The sequence below is a fragment of the Durio zibethinus genome, chromosome 3, assembly GCF_047325235.1.
Source record: "Durio zibethinus cultivar Kanyao isolate XHJ-2024 chromosome 3, ASM4732523v1, whole genome shotgun sequence".
Taxonomy (NCBI): domain Eukaryota; kingdom Viridiplantae; phylum Streptophyta; class Magnoliopsida; order Malvales; family Malvaceae; genus Durio; species Durio zibethinus.
In genome coordinates, this window is record NC_143164.1 from 2,928,102 (window position 1) to 2,941,271 (window position 13,170).

General features: G+C 34.6%; 2 protein-coding genes and 2 pseudogenes across 3 annotated transcripts; 3 read left to right on the forward strand and 1 right to left on the reverse strand.

Annotated features, from left to right (window-relative positions):
- Positions 1-792: 792 nt before the first annotated feature.
- On the reverse strand, positions 793-2,009 carry LOC111301757 (E3 ubiquitin-protein ligase ATL23 pseudogene; annotated as a pseudogene).
- A 2,484-nt stretch (positions 2,010-4,493) lies between these two features.
- Positions 4,494-6,678, forward strand: LOC111301911 (uncharacterized). Its single transcript, XM_022897911.2, has 4 exons — positions 4,494-4,843; positions 5,516-5,618; positions 5,868-6,029; positions 6,329-6,678. Exons 1-4 carry the CDS (start codon positions 4,557-4,559, stop codon positions 6,494-6,496), a joined length of 720 nt encoding a protein of 239 aa, XP_022753646.1. The 5' UTR covers positions 4,494-4,556; the 3' UTR covers positions 6,497-6,678.
- A 361-nt stretch (positions 6,679-7,039) lies between these two features.
- LOC111301207 (putative 26S proteasome non-ATPase regulatory subunit 3) lies at positions 7,040-10,125 on the forward strand (annotated as a pseudogene). Its single transcript, XR_016340762.1, has 8 exons — positions 7,040-7,133; positions 7,236-7,426; positions 8,011-8,148; positions 8,244-8,380; positions 8,547-8,601; positions 8,680-8,790; positions 9,126-9,347; positions 9,519-10,125. The product of XR_016340762.1 is annotated as a putative 26S proteasome non-ATPase regulatory subunit 3 (transcript).
- Positions 10,126-10,849: 724 nt separating this feature from the next.
- LOC111300577 (expansin-A1-like) lies at positions 10,850-12,880 on the forward strand. The gene is made up of 3 exons (XM_022896211.2): positions 10,850-11,534; positions 11,699-12,020; positions 12,110-12,880. Exons 1-3 carry the CDS (start codon positions 11,396-11,398, stop codon positions 12,414-12,416), a joined length of 768 nt encoding a protein of 255 aa, XP_022751946.2. The 5' UTR covers positions 10,850-11,395; the 3' UTR covers positions 12,417-12,880.
- The last annotated feature ends 290 nt before the right edge of the window (positions 12,881-13,170 follow it).

Here is a 13,170-nt window from a genome sequence, read left to right on the forward strand (position 1 = left end):
TGCCTATAAAATACTCATTTTCATTTTACTTTTTAAGACATAACCCAAAAAGATTAATACTAAATAGTATGCACCAAAAATTGCAAACTACTTTCTTACTAATCTTATTGCAGGTTAGGTAATCTGTAACCATGGGATAAGGCAGAGTCGTGGTCAGGTGGCAATTAAATTTTGCCTAATAAATTTAGAAATAGATGATTTACGTTAACTCATTTAATTGGTACACTCAAAACTTCAACGACTGTGGGCATCTAAAAGGAGACAGCTAGTTTTAGCAGTCGGCGAGCTGCCCTGCCACTGCCATTGCCATTTGCAATACTCGATGCATCACCAACCTGCCACCAGTCACTCTTCATGCACAAAACGTTGGATAGGGACCCATTTGGGAAATTTTCGACAACCTTAAGGACTGTTCTGCACTTTCAATATATTCTTTCTAAATATGAAATCAGTGAAGCTATTTGTTCCCTTTTGTGGCATTACCAGATTTATGCAGGGGCTGGCTTCCTCGGAGTTTTAAAAATGCTTCGCACGTCTCCTGATACTTTATTGCCATTTGCCAAGTACTCAGATCAAATGATCGATTAACCAACTGGTCATCAAAGCATGCCAAAAAAGTAGAAGCAGTAGTAGTAGTTGCTGCTTACATGCATCATATGGCACCATGCCATTTCATGTATACTTATTAATATTTCTATCAATATTTTCTTGCTTTACCCATGAATCCTCATCTTCCTTTTTCGACTTCCACACCAAAAAAAAAAAAAAGCAAGCTCTTGAATTATGGAAGACTTTTACACAACCAGAAAAATCCCATGTCATCTACATTAATATCAATGAAAATTAATACAACTAACAAAATATCACTAAAAAGAGAAAAGAAAACCCATACAGGCATGCAAGTGAAATAACTTAGAGGAGCATCTTTCTTATTTTCCGAGGAAACAAACACTGAACTTTTATGCTCTTAAAAACAAGACCTTTGTTTTTTTTTTTTTTTTTTTCAAGGAAAGTTAAGGCTTAGCAGGGATTATCAACAGAAGGATCGAACAACTTAGGCTCAAGCTTGGTTCTACAAACAGGACAAACCGAATGCTTCGAAAGCCAAGTATCAGCGCATTGCAAATGAAACCCGTGATTACAACCGTGAACAATTCTAGCCGGTTGCTCAGACTCAATCTCATCGAGACAAACCGCACACTCGGTCCCCAGCACAAGCTCCTTCCCGGTAACCTTTGGCAGCTTCTCAAGCTCTGAAACAGACAACCCTTGCTGAGCCACTTGTTTAACGGCTAACGACCCTGAATTATCGGTCCGATAATTCGCGACGCACCAAAAAAGACAGATATAAACAACAAAAACCATACTTATGCCAGCGCATGGCAGTAAAAGGGCTAAGAAAACAGAAACGAGCGTTGAATGCTGGTGCTTCCGGAGGCGACGGTGGAGTTTAGGGCGGGTGATGCAGAAGGAGAAAGGAGAGATTGAGGGGTGTAGTGCGCTCCATGGTGCATAACAGTCAGCTATTACTGGAAAGGGTTTAGGGGGACGGCTTTGAGTGAGAGATTGGGGTGACAAAGGCTATATTGGGAGAGAAAAATGGTATTGTTAGCTATGACCTAGCACTGACGAATTTACAGTTGGCTTGTATTTCTATTTTCCTTGTATTTTTCTGCTCTGTTAAGCACAAAACTTTTTTTTTTTTTTTGGGTTTGGTGCGTGGGAAAACTATGGCCTGGTGGTGAGAAATGTGATGCAACTGATCAGGGCTGGCTGTGGCTGGGGGTGACTCTGGCCTCTGAGGTGGCTGGTGACTGGAATTGTAACCGAAATTTGGCTTAGAAAGAAGAGAGAAAAATGATTTGATTGGTAGGGAGATTCGGTTTGGCCCATTGGTTTATATAAACTGCTAATGTAAAATTTTGCTTTTGATTGTGGTGTGCGGGACCCTTGATTTAATAATGGGATTCTGTCATCTAACTTGTTATGTTAAAAATTTAAAATGGATTATCAGCTAAAAAGTAATCGGAAAGGATCAACTTGAGTATAGGCTGTATCCAATGATTTTGCATAAAGCATTTTTAAAAAGATTATCGATCAAAATTTATCATTTGTATTTATTTGTAATATTTTTTGTTATTTGAAGAAAATTTTAAAGTTAAAAATAACTGCATTCTTTTTTTTATATTTTTATTAATTTTATTTGCTTCTGAGATTATTTGAATTTTTTTTTTCGACATTTATTTGAGAGAATAAGTTTTATGTGTAAGATTTAAGAAAAACTTACTCATATAATTTATTACACGAAGGAGTTGTTGTCTTAGATTTTTGAAAAGATTTTCATCAAAAAATTTTGTAAATATTTTAACAATGTGAACTTGATTTATGTACTGTTTATTTTTTAAATACATGTCTAAAAAATTAATTTATGAGATATTCAATGATTATTTTTTTCTTATATAATATTATCTCATACTTTTAAATAATTTATTAAAATTTATTCAATAACTATATATGAAATGTGATATATAAAAAAAATAGTAGAATATTATCAATATATATCAGTACATTATTAAAAATAGAAGCAAATATCTTCGTATTAGGAGGTCTCCAATGTGTTTTTTTTATAAAAAAAATTGAAACCTGAAAAAAATATAATTATTAAATTATTAAACATTATTTTTTAAAAATAACTATATTTTCGTTAATCATTTATTTAAACTCAAACCTTATAATATGGTTACGTTCTTTCGTGCTCAAGTGGGCCTAGACCAGCTTCTCGGCCTGATGACTTATGTGTAATCAATGAAGTTAAGATGTGCAAAAGACTTCCTTGGGACACCCATAGCCCACAGGTCCCAGAGACTTGGCTCTGAAGTGGGAGAAAAAGATCTCTGCTGCAATTAGAAAAATAAATGATATATTAGGATTTATAAATTATTTAGATTTAATTTAAATAAAAATTAAATTCGATTAGATTATTATTAAGTCAAATTCGAATTTGAGTAATTTGATTCATTAATCGAATTGAGTTCGAATTTTTTATACTTGACTTGAATAATTAATAAGCCTAATCGAGTTTTTATATTTAAATATATTTTTATTATTTTAATTAATAAAATATCTTGAACTTGTATTCGAGCTTGAGCATAAATAATCAAGTTTTTATCAAATATAAGAATCGAATTTATTTTTATATGTTAATCGAGTGAGTTCGAGTAATTCAATTTTTATAATGTGTCGAACTCGAATTAAAAAAATAAAACTTGATCGAGTTCGAATCGAATTTCGAATCTCAAATTTCAAATCGAATTTGAGTTTGAATTTAATATTGTATCAATTCGAATTCGATTTATTATACCATTAACTATAATAAATCAATCATTTTTATACAAGTGTCGAATTATGAGCATCACCGTTTCATATATGAAATTAAGATAAACACATAGTTTTACAACTACAAAAGAACGAGGAGCATCAAAATGTTGATCTAACTATACATCTTCCTTAAAAAAAAAAACCTTTATACCAATATCATCATAGCATTTTGTTGCTTCAATTTTCCCTCAATTCAGCAAACAGGTGAATATGTGATACATGTTATATTACAAGTATCATAAGTACAAAGTAGATGCACCCACTAGCGCGTACATCTGTTTTAAAGGATAACCTTTTTGAGAGTAACAATTCCAATCATTATAGCAAATATGAATAAGTTGGAACCATAAACCCAGATTTTAGTATGCAAGCATGAGCCTGGCGGGTTTCTGATAAAGATGCTATGGCTGAATTCAGGCAAGCAAGAATTGAAAGGTGCAGATTTTTTAAAATGGCAGAGCTTGCCTTGTCATGGCTCGTTACCGCCAAAAACTTAAATCAGAATAGGGGTGTTTAAAATTTAATTTTAATCTAATTAATTTATTGAATCAATTTAATTTAATTTAATTAATTGATCGATTATCAATTTTAATCAATCATTAAACATAATTAAAAAAAATTTTCATCTGTAATTAATTCAATTCAAAAATTAAATTCACTAAAATTTTAATTAAAATATAATAAATTTTATGAAATTATTTATTTTATTTTAAGTTATTAAAAATTTTAATTTAATATTTTGATCTTTGAATATTTTTGTTAAATGATTAATTTAATTTATTTTAAATATAAAAAATTAAAAATATAATTTAACTTAATATATTTTATTATTTGATTAATAAAAAATTAATTGAATTAATTTTGATTGATTAATTTTTAAAATAAAAAATTGATTCAATTAATAAAAATAAATTAATTTAATTTTAAATAATTTGATTTAAAATTTGAACGTCATAACGTTTAACAGGATATCGGAGCAAGGGAATCTTCAGTGTCAGCGACCGTTCATTTTGCCACGTCAATGTTAGTAGACGTGGAGAGAAGGGGCAAGCTAATCCCAAAGGTACAAGCGAGTGAAGCGCATTTTAAGTCAAGCCAACTTTTGTCGCTGCGTTGAAGAGGATATCCTTAGAAATCTGCTAAAGCGAGGCCAATCGAAAAAAGATCAGAGAGAAAAAATGAGGACAGGAAAAGAAACAACTTTTTTATCTCTACCATCACTTCTGTTCTGCTTGTTTATCTTTGTTAACGTTTGTCAACGGACGGTGAAAGCTCAGTCTTTGCCGCCGGCGAAGTATGATGGGTTTGTGTATACAGACTACCAAGTTGACTCGGACACGATTATGATCGAGGCGTTCTTCGACCCAGTCTGCCCCGATAGCAGAGACTCATGGCCTCCTCTCAAGCAAGCTATTCAATACTACGGTTCTCGCGTTTTTCTCATAGTTCACCTGCTCCCATTGCCGTTAGTCTTTCTCTCTCTTTCTAATATATTTATTTATTTTTTCTCCCAGAAATTTAGTAAAGAATAAAATTTGAATTTGAGATTGGAAACAGAATCGGGTCAAGCTACCTGATGGATGATTATTCCGGGTTTAATCTATTGTTCTTTAGTTTAGTTACGTTGGTTTTGAATTTATTTACCAAGAAAAAAATGGATGAACTTTGTTTGTCATTTTACACTACCATGTTATGATAATGTTTGTTGTCTGGACTCTGGAAGCTGCGATTGGAGCATGAGATCAATTTATACTAGACTTTGAGTGGAAAAAGCTACTGGGTTTTTTTTTTCCCCAATATATGACCATTTTGTGCTTGAACATCTAGCTGAATTCTTTAGTAGACAACTAGGATGAACACTTCTGGATTTTGCCTGAACACTTGACTTTGAACATCCTGGCTTGTTGTTTGAATTGTTATTCTAGAAAAGTGCTCTGGCTTTAACATATGGGTTTTGAATTTAACATCCCTCATGGAAAACTGCTTACTTCTTCTGTTGTTTTCAATGTAGTGTAAAACCTGCTAAACAGTCATTTCTTTATGACAACCTTGATCTGGATTTGATTTGATGATTTTTTTTTTTTGTTTGGCTCTTAAACCATTTGACTTTTGAGAGGTTTGATATTGGAAATTGCAGCTACCATGACTATGCATTCGCTACTTCCCGTGCCTTGCACATTGTAAACCTGCTTGATCCATCTGCTACTTTTCGATTGTTGGACTCCTTCTTTCAGCATCAGGTTCAGATGTTCCATTTTCCAGTTTTAAATAATCTCTTTTTAACAGTACTGCATTTACTTTAGTAAAGAAATGGATAATAAAGTAATTTTAAGAATATGTATTACACTACTTCTATTTTATCCCCATTGCTGCTTGTGTGGTTGACTGTATGTTCACCCCGTTTTCATCTTGATTTTAATTTTTAAATATGTTTCTTAATATTTGGTCTTCATGACAAACTGAACTTGTTGGGTACTATTATTTAACAGGAGAGATTTTACAATGCTCAAACAAGCAACATGTCGAGAGTTGATGTTGTCAATGAAATCATAAAGTTTACAGCAGAAACAGTTGGGAACTCCTATTATTCCGCAATTATATCAGGTTTCAATGACAGAATGACTGATCTTAAAACAAGAGTTTCTTTCAAGGTAAATCCTTCCCCCACACCCCAGACCCTCTCTGAGAAAAAAAAAGTTCTTTTTTATTTTTTTTATTTTTTATGTTCCTGTTTCATATAGTTGCAAAATTACTGGTGGTAAAGCAATCAAATGCACAGTATGACAGTACATAATTATTTTTCTGTCCAAAGAATCATTTTAGGTAGCGTCAGCTGAGATCAATATCTTATTTCCATGGACTAATGTACATGCATTTTCATCATTATTCTACTCTATCTCTGCTAAGCTTTTTACATGCCATTAACATTGTAATATCTACTGACATGCAGTATAGTGCTTCAAGAGGGGTATTTGGAACACCTTCTTTCTACATCAATGGATTTGCGTTGCCTGATTCTGGCTCCACAATAGATTACAAGGCATGGAGAAGCTTCATTGATCCATTGCTTGTCGCACAGGGCGTAAAGAGAGAGAATTCTCCACCATTAGTTTTATGAAGGATTTAACTTTTCAGGACATACTCTTCAAATGGTATTTGGTTGATATATGACATTGAATGCAGTACATAAACACTGCATCAGCAACGTTGGATGCTCTAGCTGTAATGGCTGCCAAAGAAATGGATACTGGATAATGTAAAAAGACCAAGTTTGTACTAGTAAAAATCCTTGAACCCTCCCATCCCGTTCAAATTGCTTACCAAATGCCATATTTTACATGTTAAGAACCATTTAATAACCTAACTTGAGTGAATCATATGAGATTCATGATTTAAGAGATTAAAGCTCCCTTTGGCACCTTGGTGGGTGTTTCTTCCGTCGAGTATCAAATAATTTCTCATTATTGTATCATCAACTTTGGCTCATTTAATTCTTATTATCGTCATTATAATTTATAAACTACATCTAAAAAAAAATTCTTGACTTGAAGGGATAGAAAAGAGTCTAAAGCCTTTATCCGAGTAGCATTTTTCTTCTTCCTTTTCCCGGTTCCCGATGGACCTTGACCTCCTAATTATCTCTTTTGCGACCGCTCGATAGGGCTTTTTGGCAAAGGTGACTCAGGATGTGGAGATGAAAGACCACCAAACTCCTTCTCTTTCCATTTCCTCTGCTTCTCCCTCCACTTTGCAGCGTACCCATCTTTTCCAATTTCTAGGGTTTATGTTCTTTTTTTTTTTTTTACTTTATTATTATTTTTTAAAATTGTGTTTACTTTGTAATTTTGTGTTTGTAGATTTGAAGGAGATTGCTTCGCTTATTGACTCTGGTTCCTACACTAAGGAGGTTCGCTGTATAGTCCGCGCCGTTCGCCTCACATTCGGGCTGAGGTGGAAGCTCACAGCGCCTCTGCTCTCTGCATTTCTCGATTTTGCCCGGCAGCCTGGTTCTGAGGCTCATGCCCGATTGTCCTCATTTCTTCCTAAGGTACAGTCCTCAGCTTTTTCACTCTTTTCTTCTCTGTGGCTGAATAAAGCTTTTGCCTGGCTTTTGATGGATAATTCAAGATCACATTTTACTTAATTTGGTGGTTTAGTTAACTTAATGAGTTCATTGCAATGCTATTTTATTAAAGTTATTGAAATACTTATGCTAGTGAATTCTTTAGCTATTGTACGATGAGCTTTTAGACTAAATGGTTTTTTGCTGTTTTGTGTTATTGATATTACATTATTATGTAGAAATAGAGAAAGTAACATTTTCTCAAATAAATGAACTAGGATTTGTATAACTTTGATGGATGTTGAGCAATGATTCTATGGGGCGTCTTTTGGGTGGTTTGGCCTTTCAGATGACAATATCTATAATGTAGACCTAGGATTTCTGTGTATTTGATGTCTCTATGTCTAGTTTGAAGGTTTGATTTTAGAATTAGGCAGCAGCATGTTTTCATTAAAGTAATGATCTTGAATGTTATATTGTGGCATGTTCGCATGGAAATTTTTGTTTCTTTAATTTCGACTTGGAAACTTTTGTTCCTAGTACTGCCTCTGAATTAAATATGATTGTAGGAAGATGAGCATGACATGAAAGTTGATACTGCAACATCTGCAGTTCAGATTCCAGCAAAACACTTGTTCCCTGAGCTCAAGATTTATTGCTATTTGCTTGTTCTCCTTTTTCTTATTGACCAGAAAAAATACAATAAGGTCAGACTCGTTTTCACAAATTTGTATTATCTTTTCCCCTTATGGGCCAAATCCACTTGTTAAACTGCAGAGATTCTTGCTTTGTTTTCTTTCAGGCTAAAGCTTGTTCTTTAGCAAGTATTAATTGGCTCAAGAGCCTAAACAGAAGAACTCTTGATGTCCTAGCATCAAGACTTTTCTTCTATTACTTGTATAGCTATGAGCTTACTGGTGATCTTGTCGAAATTCGTGGGTAAGATATTAATAGACAGGTGTCTCCTCTGTGGTTCCTTCTCTACTTGTGTGCTTACATGTGTAAATATATAAATCTTCCATGTTAACATGCAACTTCAGAAGAGCAGAGGAAGCTGAATGAGAGTCTAATCATTATTTAATTCTTTTTGTACTTTTTCTCGCAGCATTCTCCTCGCCTTGCATCATACTGCCTCACTACACCATGATGAGCTTGGTCAGGTTTGTTATCAACCAATTTAGAGGCTGTTTATAGGAAGAGATATTGCAGCTAATGCATAATTTACTGGCATACTACAGGAAACACTTCTAAACTTGTTGTTGCGTAATTACCTCCATTATAACCTCTATGATCAGGCATAGAAGTTGAGGTCTAAGGCACCCCAATTTGAAGCACACTCAAACCAGCAGGTAGATCTCGAATTGCTCCATTGCTTGTTTAACTGATCCATCAGGGTAGATCTTGTACTAGTCATCTCCTTTATCATCTTTCCCTTTTTTATCTGTTATTAATCTACTGCTTGAAAGTCAACACAGTTTACCTTGGGTTTAGTCTTTATTTGGATGTTTGAGTTACTACTGTATGCATCTTGTTTTAAGTGTTTTAAACTTTCACATATTGTGGTTTATATTGTTAGTTATGACCCAATCTTCGGTATTTGTTCACCACAGTTCATTTAAGGTCCTAAAATGGGCACAGCTGACTATTCAAGGTATGTCCGATGAATAAATCTTTTGTTCTGCAGTTTTGTTGATATCTCTCTACCTAGGGAAGATTAGGACAATTCAGTTAGAGTATACAGATGCAAAAGAGAGTCAAAGCCCCCCTTGCAGCTTAAGGCTTCAGAATTCAGTGTAACAAGTGGGCTATATTAGTTCGTCTGCTGTTGGGGGAAATACCTGAGAAGACAATCTTTATGCAGAAAGGAATGGAGAAGACTTTGACGCCATACTTTGAGCTGACAAATGTAAGTCTGGTTTGTTCATGATGAATATTTGTTTAAGAAGAACCAAACTTGTGTAACAAATTATTTTGACTTTTTCATCTTGATTACACCTGCTGAAATGGATATTGGTGCTGCTGCCTGTCTTAGATCTCATTTGAAAGAAAAATACAATTTCTTGGCTCAACTTTCCAGGTTGTACGGATTGGTGACTTGGAGCTCTTTAGGACTGTTGCAGAGAAGTTTGCTAGCACCGTCGGTACTGACAAGACGCACAATCTGATAGAATGCCTGCGGCATAATGTCATCAGAACTGGATTACGCAACATCAGTGCCTCTTATTCACGCATTTCACTTGCTGACGTAGCTGAAAAATTGAGGTTGAACTCTGAAACTCCAGTTGCAGATGCTGAAAGCATTGTCGCGAAGGCTATCGGAGATGGTGCAATAGATGCTACATTGGATCATGCCTTAACATGCACAATGAAGCACAGTTCGGGCCTTGCATTTTCCACCAAACACACATAAGGAGAAGGAAAGTGCGGAAAAAAGGAGAGAGAGGCAACAGCAAGAACAGGAACTCGCAAAGCATATTGCTGAGGATGATGATGATTTTTAAGGATTTTGCCTTTTTGATTTTGAACTGCAACATGTTTCTCAACCTTCTTTTACGTTTCTCTTTTGGAAGGCTTGTTAATACTTTCCAATTTTATGACCATTTTTACTTTTTTTTATGAATTCACTCGTTTTGTATTGGTAATAAAAAATTCTAATGTTATTAATAAAAGAAAGGATTCTCATCATTGAAAAGCTAGAAGATACTTAAAACTTGTGTTGAAATCAAAATATAAAAAGCGTAATATTTTTGAAATATTAAAAATAAAATATTTAATTTCAATAGATGATTAAATCAAGATATTATATGAATATACTCTCCAACCAAAGACTAAATGAAAATAATTTAATCATTTCTTCATTTCCAATCAAATAATGTTAGATAGACAGTATACCAAGATGTACCAAATGGTACTTCACCTCAACGTTCACAAAGCACGGTTTTGCCGCTGCCATGTGCTTGGTAATAAATGCAGTCATCGGGGCCCGTTGCAAACCACCTTCGAATGCGGAGATAAGCTCTGTATAATGTACATATATATATATATATATATTTGATATGTACAAGCAACTTTTGCATGCGGAGATAGAGTAGAACAATAGAATATTTGGCTTCAAACTCGAATTAATTTTGGATAAATGAAGTCTCACCAGATTTATCAGTCTAGGCCTCTAGCCACTTTGCTTCACGGTGCCATGCTATCATCACATGACAAGTTTAATTAATACTAGAACTAAAAATAGATAAATAGATAGATAGATGCTCATTCAGGTTTCTGTTTGCGGTTGAAAATACCTCTTATGAAATGTTTTCCCTAATGCTTAACCTTTGACGATTCTAGGTGTTTCATTTTAACATCCTGTATGCTGTGTCAGGAGAGATGAAGACACTTAAACAGGTTAAAACTTGACCATCTAATGTCAAAACGAATCATGTGCAAAGACTTGAAAGAAAAAGAATAAACAATGCGATTTGTTTCGTAAGGGTCAAAGGAATGCCCATGTGAACTTGTATATATGCTGTGATCTAATGGAAATATTGTATCACACAAAACCACTGGAGGTGTCGTTTTATCTACAAAATGGCTACAACTGTCAGATAAAAGAAATCTATAAAACAACAATTGGGCTTATGGTTTTTCATCAATTCACGGCTCTTCTGTTGGAGAGAGCATGTGGGTTTGGAAGAGGCAAGTAAGAGAGAACATGGGAACAACTGAATGAGGCTCAATTTTAAATACCTAAAATGAATCGGTTTTGATTTCTTCTCTACTTACAGGGATCACATGTGAGCTTGTTGTATAGGAGAGTTTGGTCCTTTATTTAAAGACCCAATTCTTTTGCTTCGAAATGCCAATAAATGTAAATACATTCAATCCCAGTAGTACTCCTCATCGGTCCTAATCTTCCTCTTTGTTCTCCCCAGCAGCATTTGTTGTCTTCTAACCTACCAAGAAATGGCAAAAATCATTTTTGCATTATCAATCTTGCTTGGATTCTGCTATCTTACTACTAGCGTGAATTCCTACACGGCTTCTGGCTGGAGTAAAGCTCATGCCACATTTTATGGAGGCAGCGATGCCTCAGGAACTATGGGTTAGTAACCGTTTCCATTCCACTACTCCCTTTTCTTTCTTTTGGATAAATGAAGTTTTATAATTATTCATCCAAAGAAGCTGGCTTGCCTGCTAGCAGGAAACGAATGCATTTCTTTTTCAATTTTCATTGTCGTTTAATATTGAATGATTTATTGACAAAAGGGGGAGCTTGTGGATATGGGAACTTGAATGCAACTGGCTATGGAACAAGGACTGCTGCTTTAAGTACTGCCTTGTTCAATGATGGAGCTTCATGTGGACAATGCTACAAGATCATATGTGATTATAAATCAGACCCCAAATGGTGCATAAAAGGAACATCTGTGACCATTACTGCTACAAACTTTTGCCCTCCTAACTATGCTCTCCCAAACAATAACGGAGGTTGGTGTAACCCTCCTCTCCAGCACTTTGATATGGCTCAGCCTGCCTGGGAAAAGATTGGCATCTACAGTGGTGGAATTGTGCCTGTTTTGTTCCAGAGGTAGAATCTCTATAACATTTATTTCTTCCCTCATTTTTGCTCTTAAAAATCTTATATTATATCTAATGTTTTGGGTTCTTACAATACAGGGTTCCATGCAAGAAGCATGGTGGAGTAAGGTTCACTATCAACGGAAGGGACTATTTTGAGCTTGTTTTGATTAGCAATGTGGGTGGGGCAGGATCCATCCAATCTGTGAAAATCAAGGGCTCTAAAACTGGGTGGATGGCAATGTCAAGGAACTGGGGAGCTAACTGGCAATCCAATACCTATCTCAATGGCCAATCATTATCGTTCCAAGTCACCACTACTGATGGAGTGACTCTACAATTTCCTGACATTGTGCCAGCAAATTGGACGTTTGGCCAGACTTTTTCTAGCAAACAACAATTCTAAGTTACTAAAAGCTTTAGAGTTCAGGATTTTGGGTTTAGTTTCCGGCAGAGGCGTGCTTATTATTTTAGTAAAGCTGCCCGCTATATATTTCTTGGGATTTTATAGTTTAAGATGGTTAAAATCACATGGCTACTTCTTTTTTCTGGATGGTGGTTCTGATGGAAGTGAATCCTTGAACTCAAGGCTGCTACATTACATTTTTTGTATACATGAAATTGGGACCTTGTTTGAAATTATTTTAAGATAATATTCAATTGTCAATAAGAAGCGCAAGAAAACATTGCAGCTTCAGTAAAATATAAATTTTTTCACAAATTTAAATGTTTGTAATTGGAGTTATTTATAATTCTACCATTTCTCACAAATGTAATAAATCAACCGACAAACCTTCGGTTAATTACCGATCAATTGTTAAATTAAGTTCTGTCCCATAGATGAAAGCTTTGTTGTTTGGATGCAGACTATAGAAGAAGAGGCTATTAACTCACCGCCTTTAGCAGTTTTGCCGAAAGATTTTTTTTTTAAGGAAAAAAAAGACAATATCAGTTTCTCTGAACTTGAAGAGACATACAGCTTTGGCTTTATTAGCCTGCCATGAATTTTACAAATAAATTATTTTGATCCATTTAATCTTTTTCCAAGTTGATCAAAGTATATGCAACTGTGATTCCCAAAGCACTGGTAAGTGTTAATCGCATCTATATTTTAATGCTATCCGAGTAAACAGCTCTCACGGTTTAGATTTCAGATGAGT

What these genes read in the sequence shown, in the direction of transcription:
- LOC111301911 (XM_022897911.2), top strand. Translation starts at nt 4,557, where the DNA reads ATGAGGACAGGAAAAGAAACAACTTTTTTATCTCTACCATCACTTCTG. An exon ending in GTTCACCTGCTCCCATTGCC is followed by an intron (nt 4,844 to 5,515) that starts GTTAGTCTTTCT and finishes TGGAAATTGCAG; the next exon opens with CTACCATGACTATGCATTCG. An exon ending in AAACAAGAGTTTCTTTCAAG is followed by an intron (nt 6,030 to 6,328) that starts GTAAATCCTTCC and finishes ACTGACATGCAG; the next exon opens with TATAGTGCTTCAAGAGGGGT.
- LOC111300577 (XM_022896211.2), top strand. Translation starts at nt 11,396, where the DNA reads ATGGCAAAAATCATTTTTGCATTATCAATCTTGCTTGGATTCTGCTAT. An exon ending in CGATGCCTCAGGAACTATGG is followed by an intron (nt 11,535 to 11,698) that starts GTTAGTAACCGT and finishes TATTGACAAAAG; the next exon opens with GGGGAGCTTGTGGATATGGG. An exon ending in GTGCCTGTTTTGTTCCAGAG is followed by an intron (nt 12,021 to 12,109) that starts GTAGAATCTCTA and finishes CTTACAATACAG; the next exon opens with GGTTCCATGCAAGAAGCATG.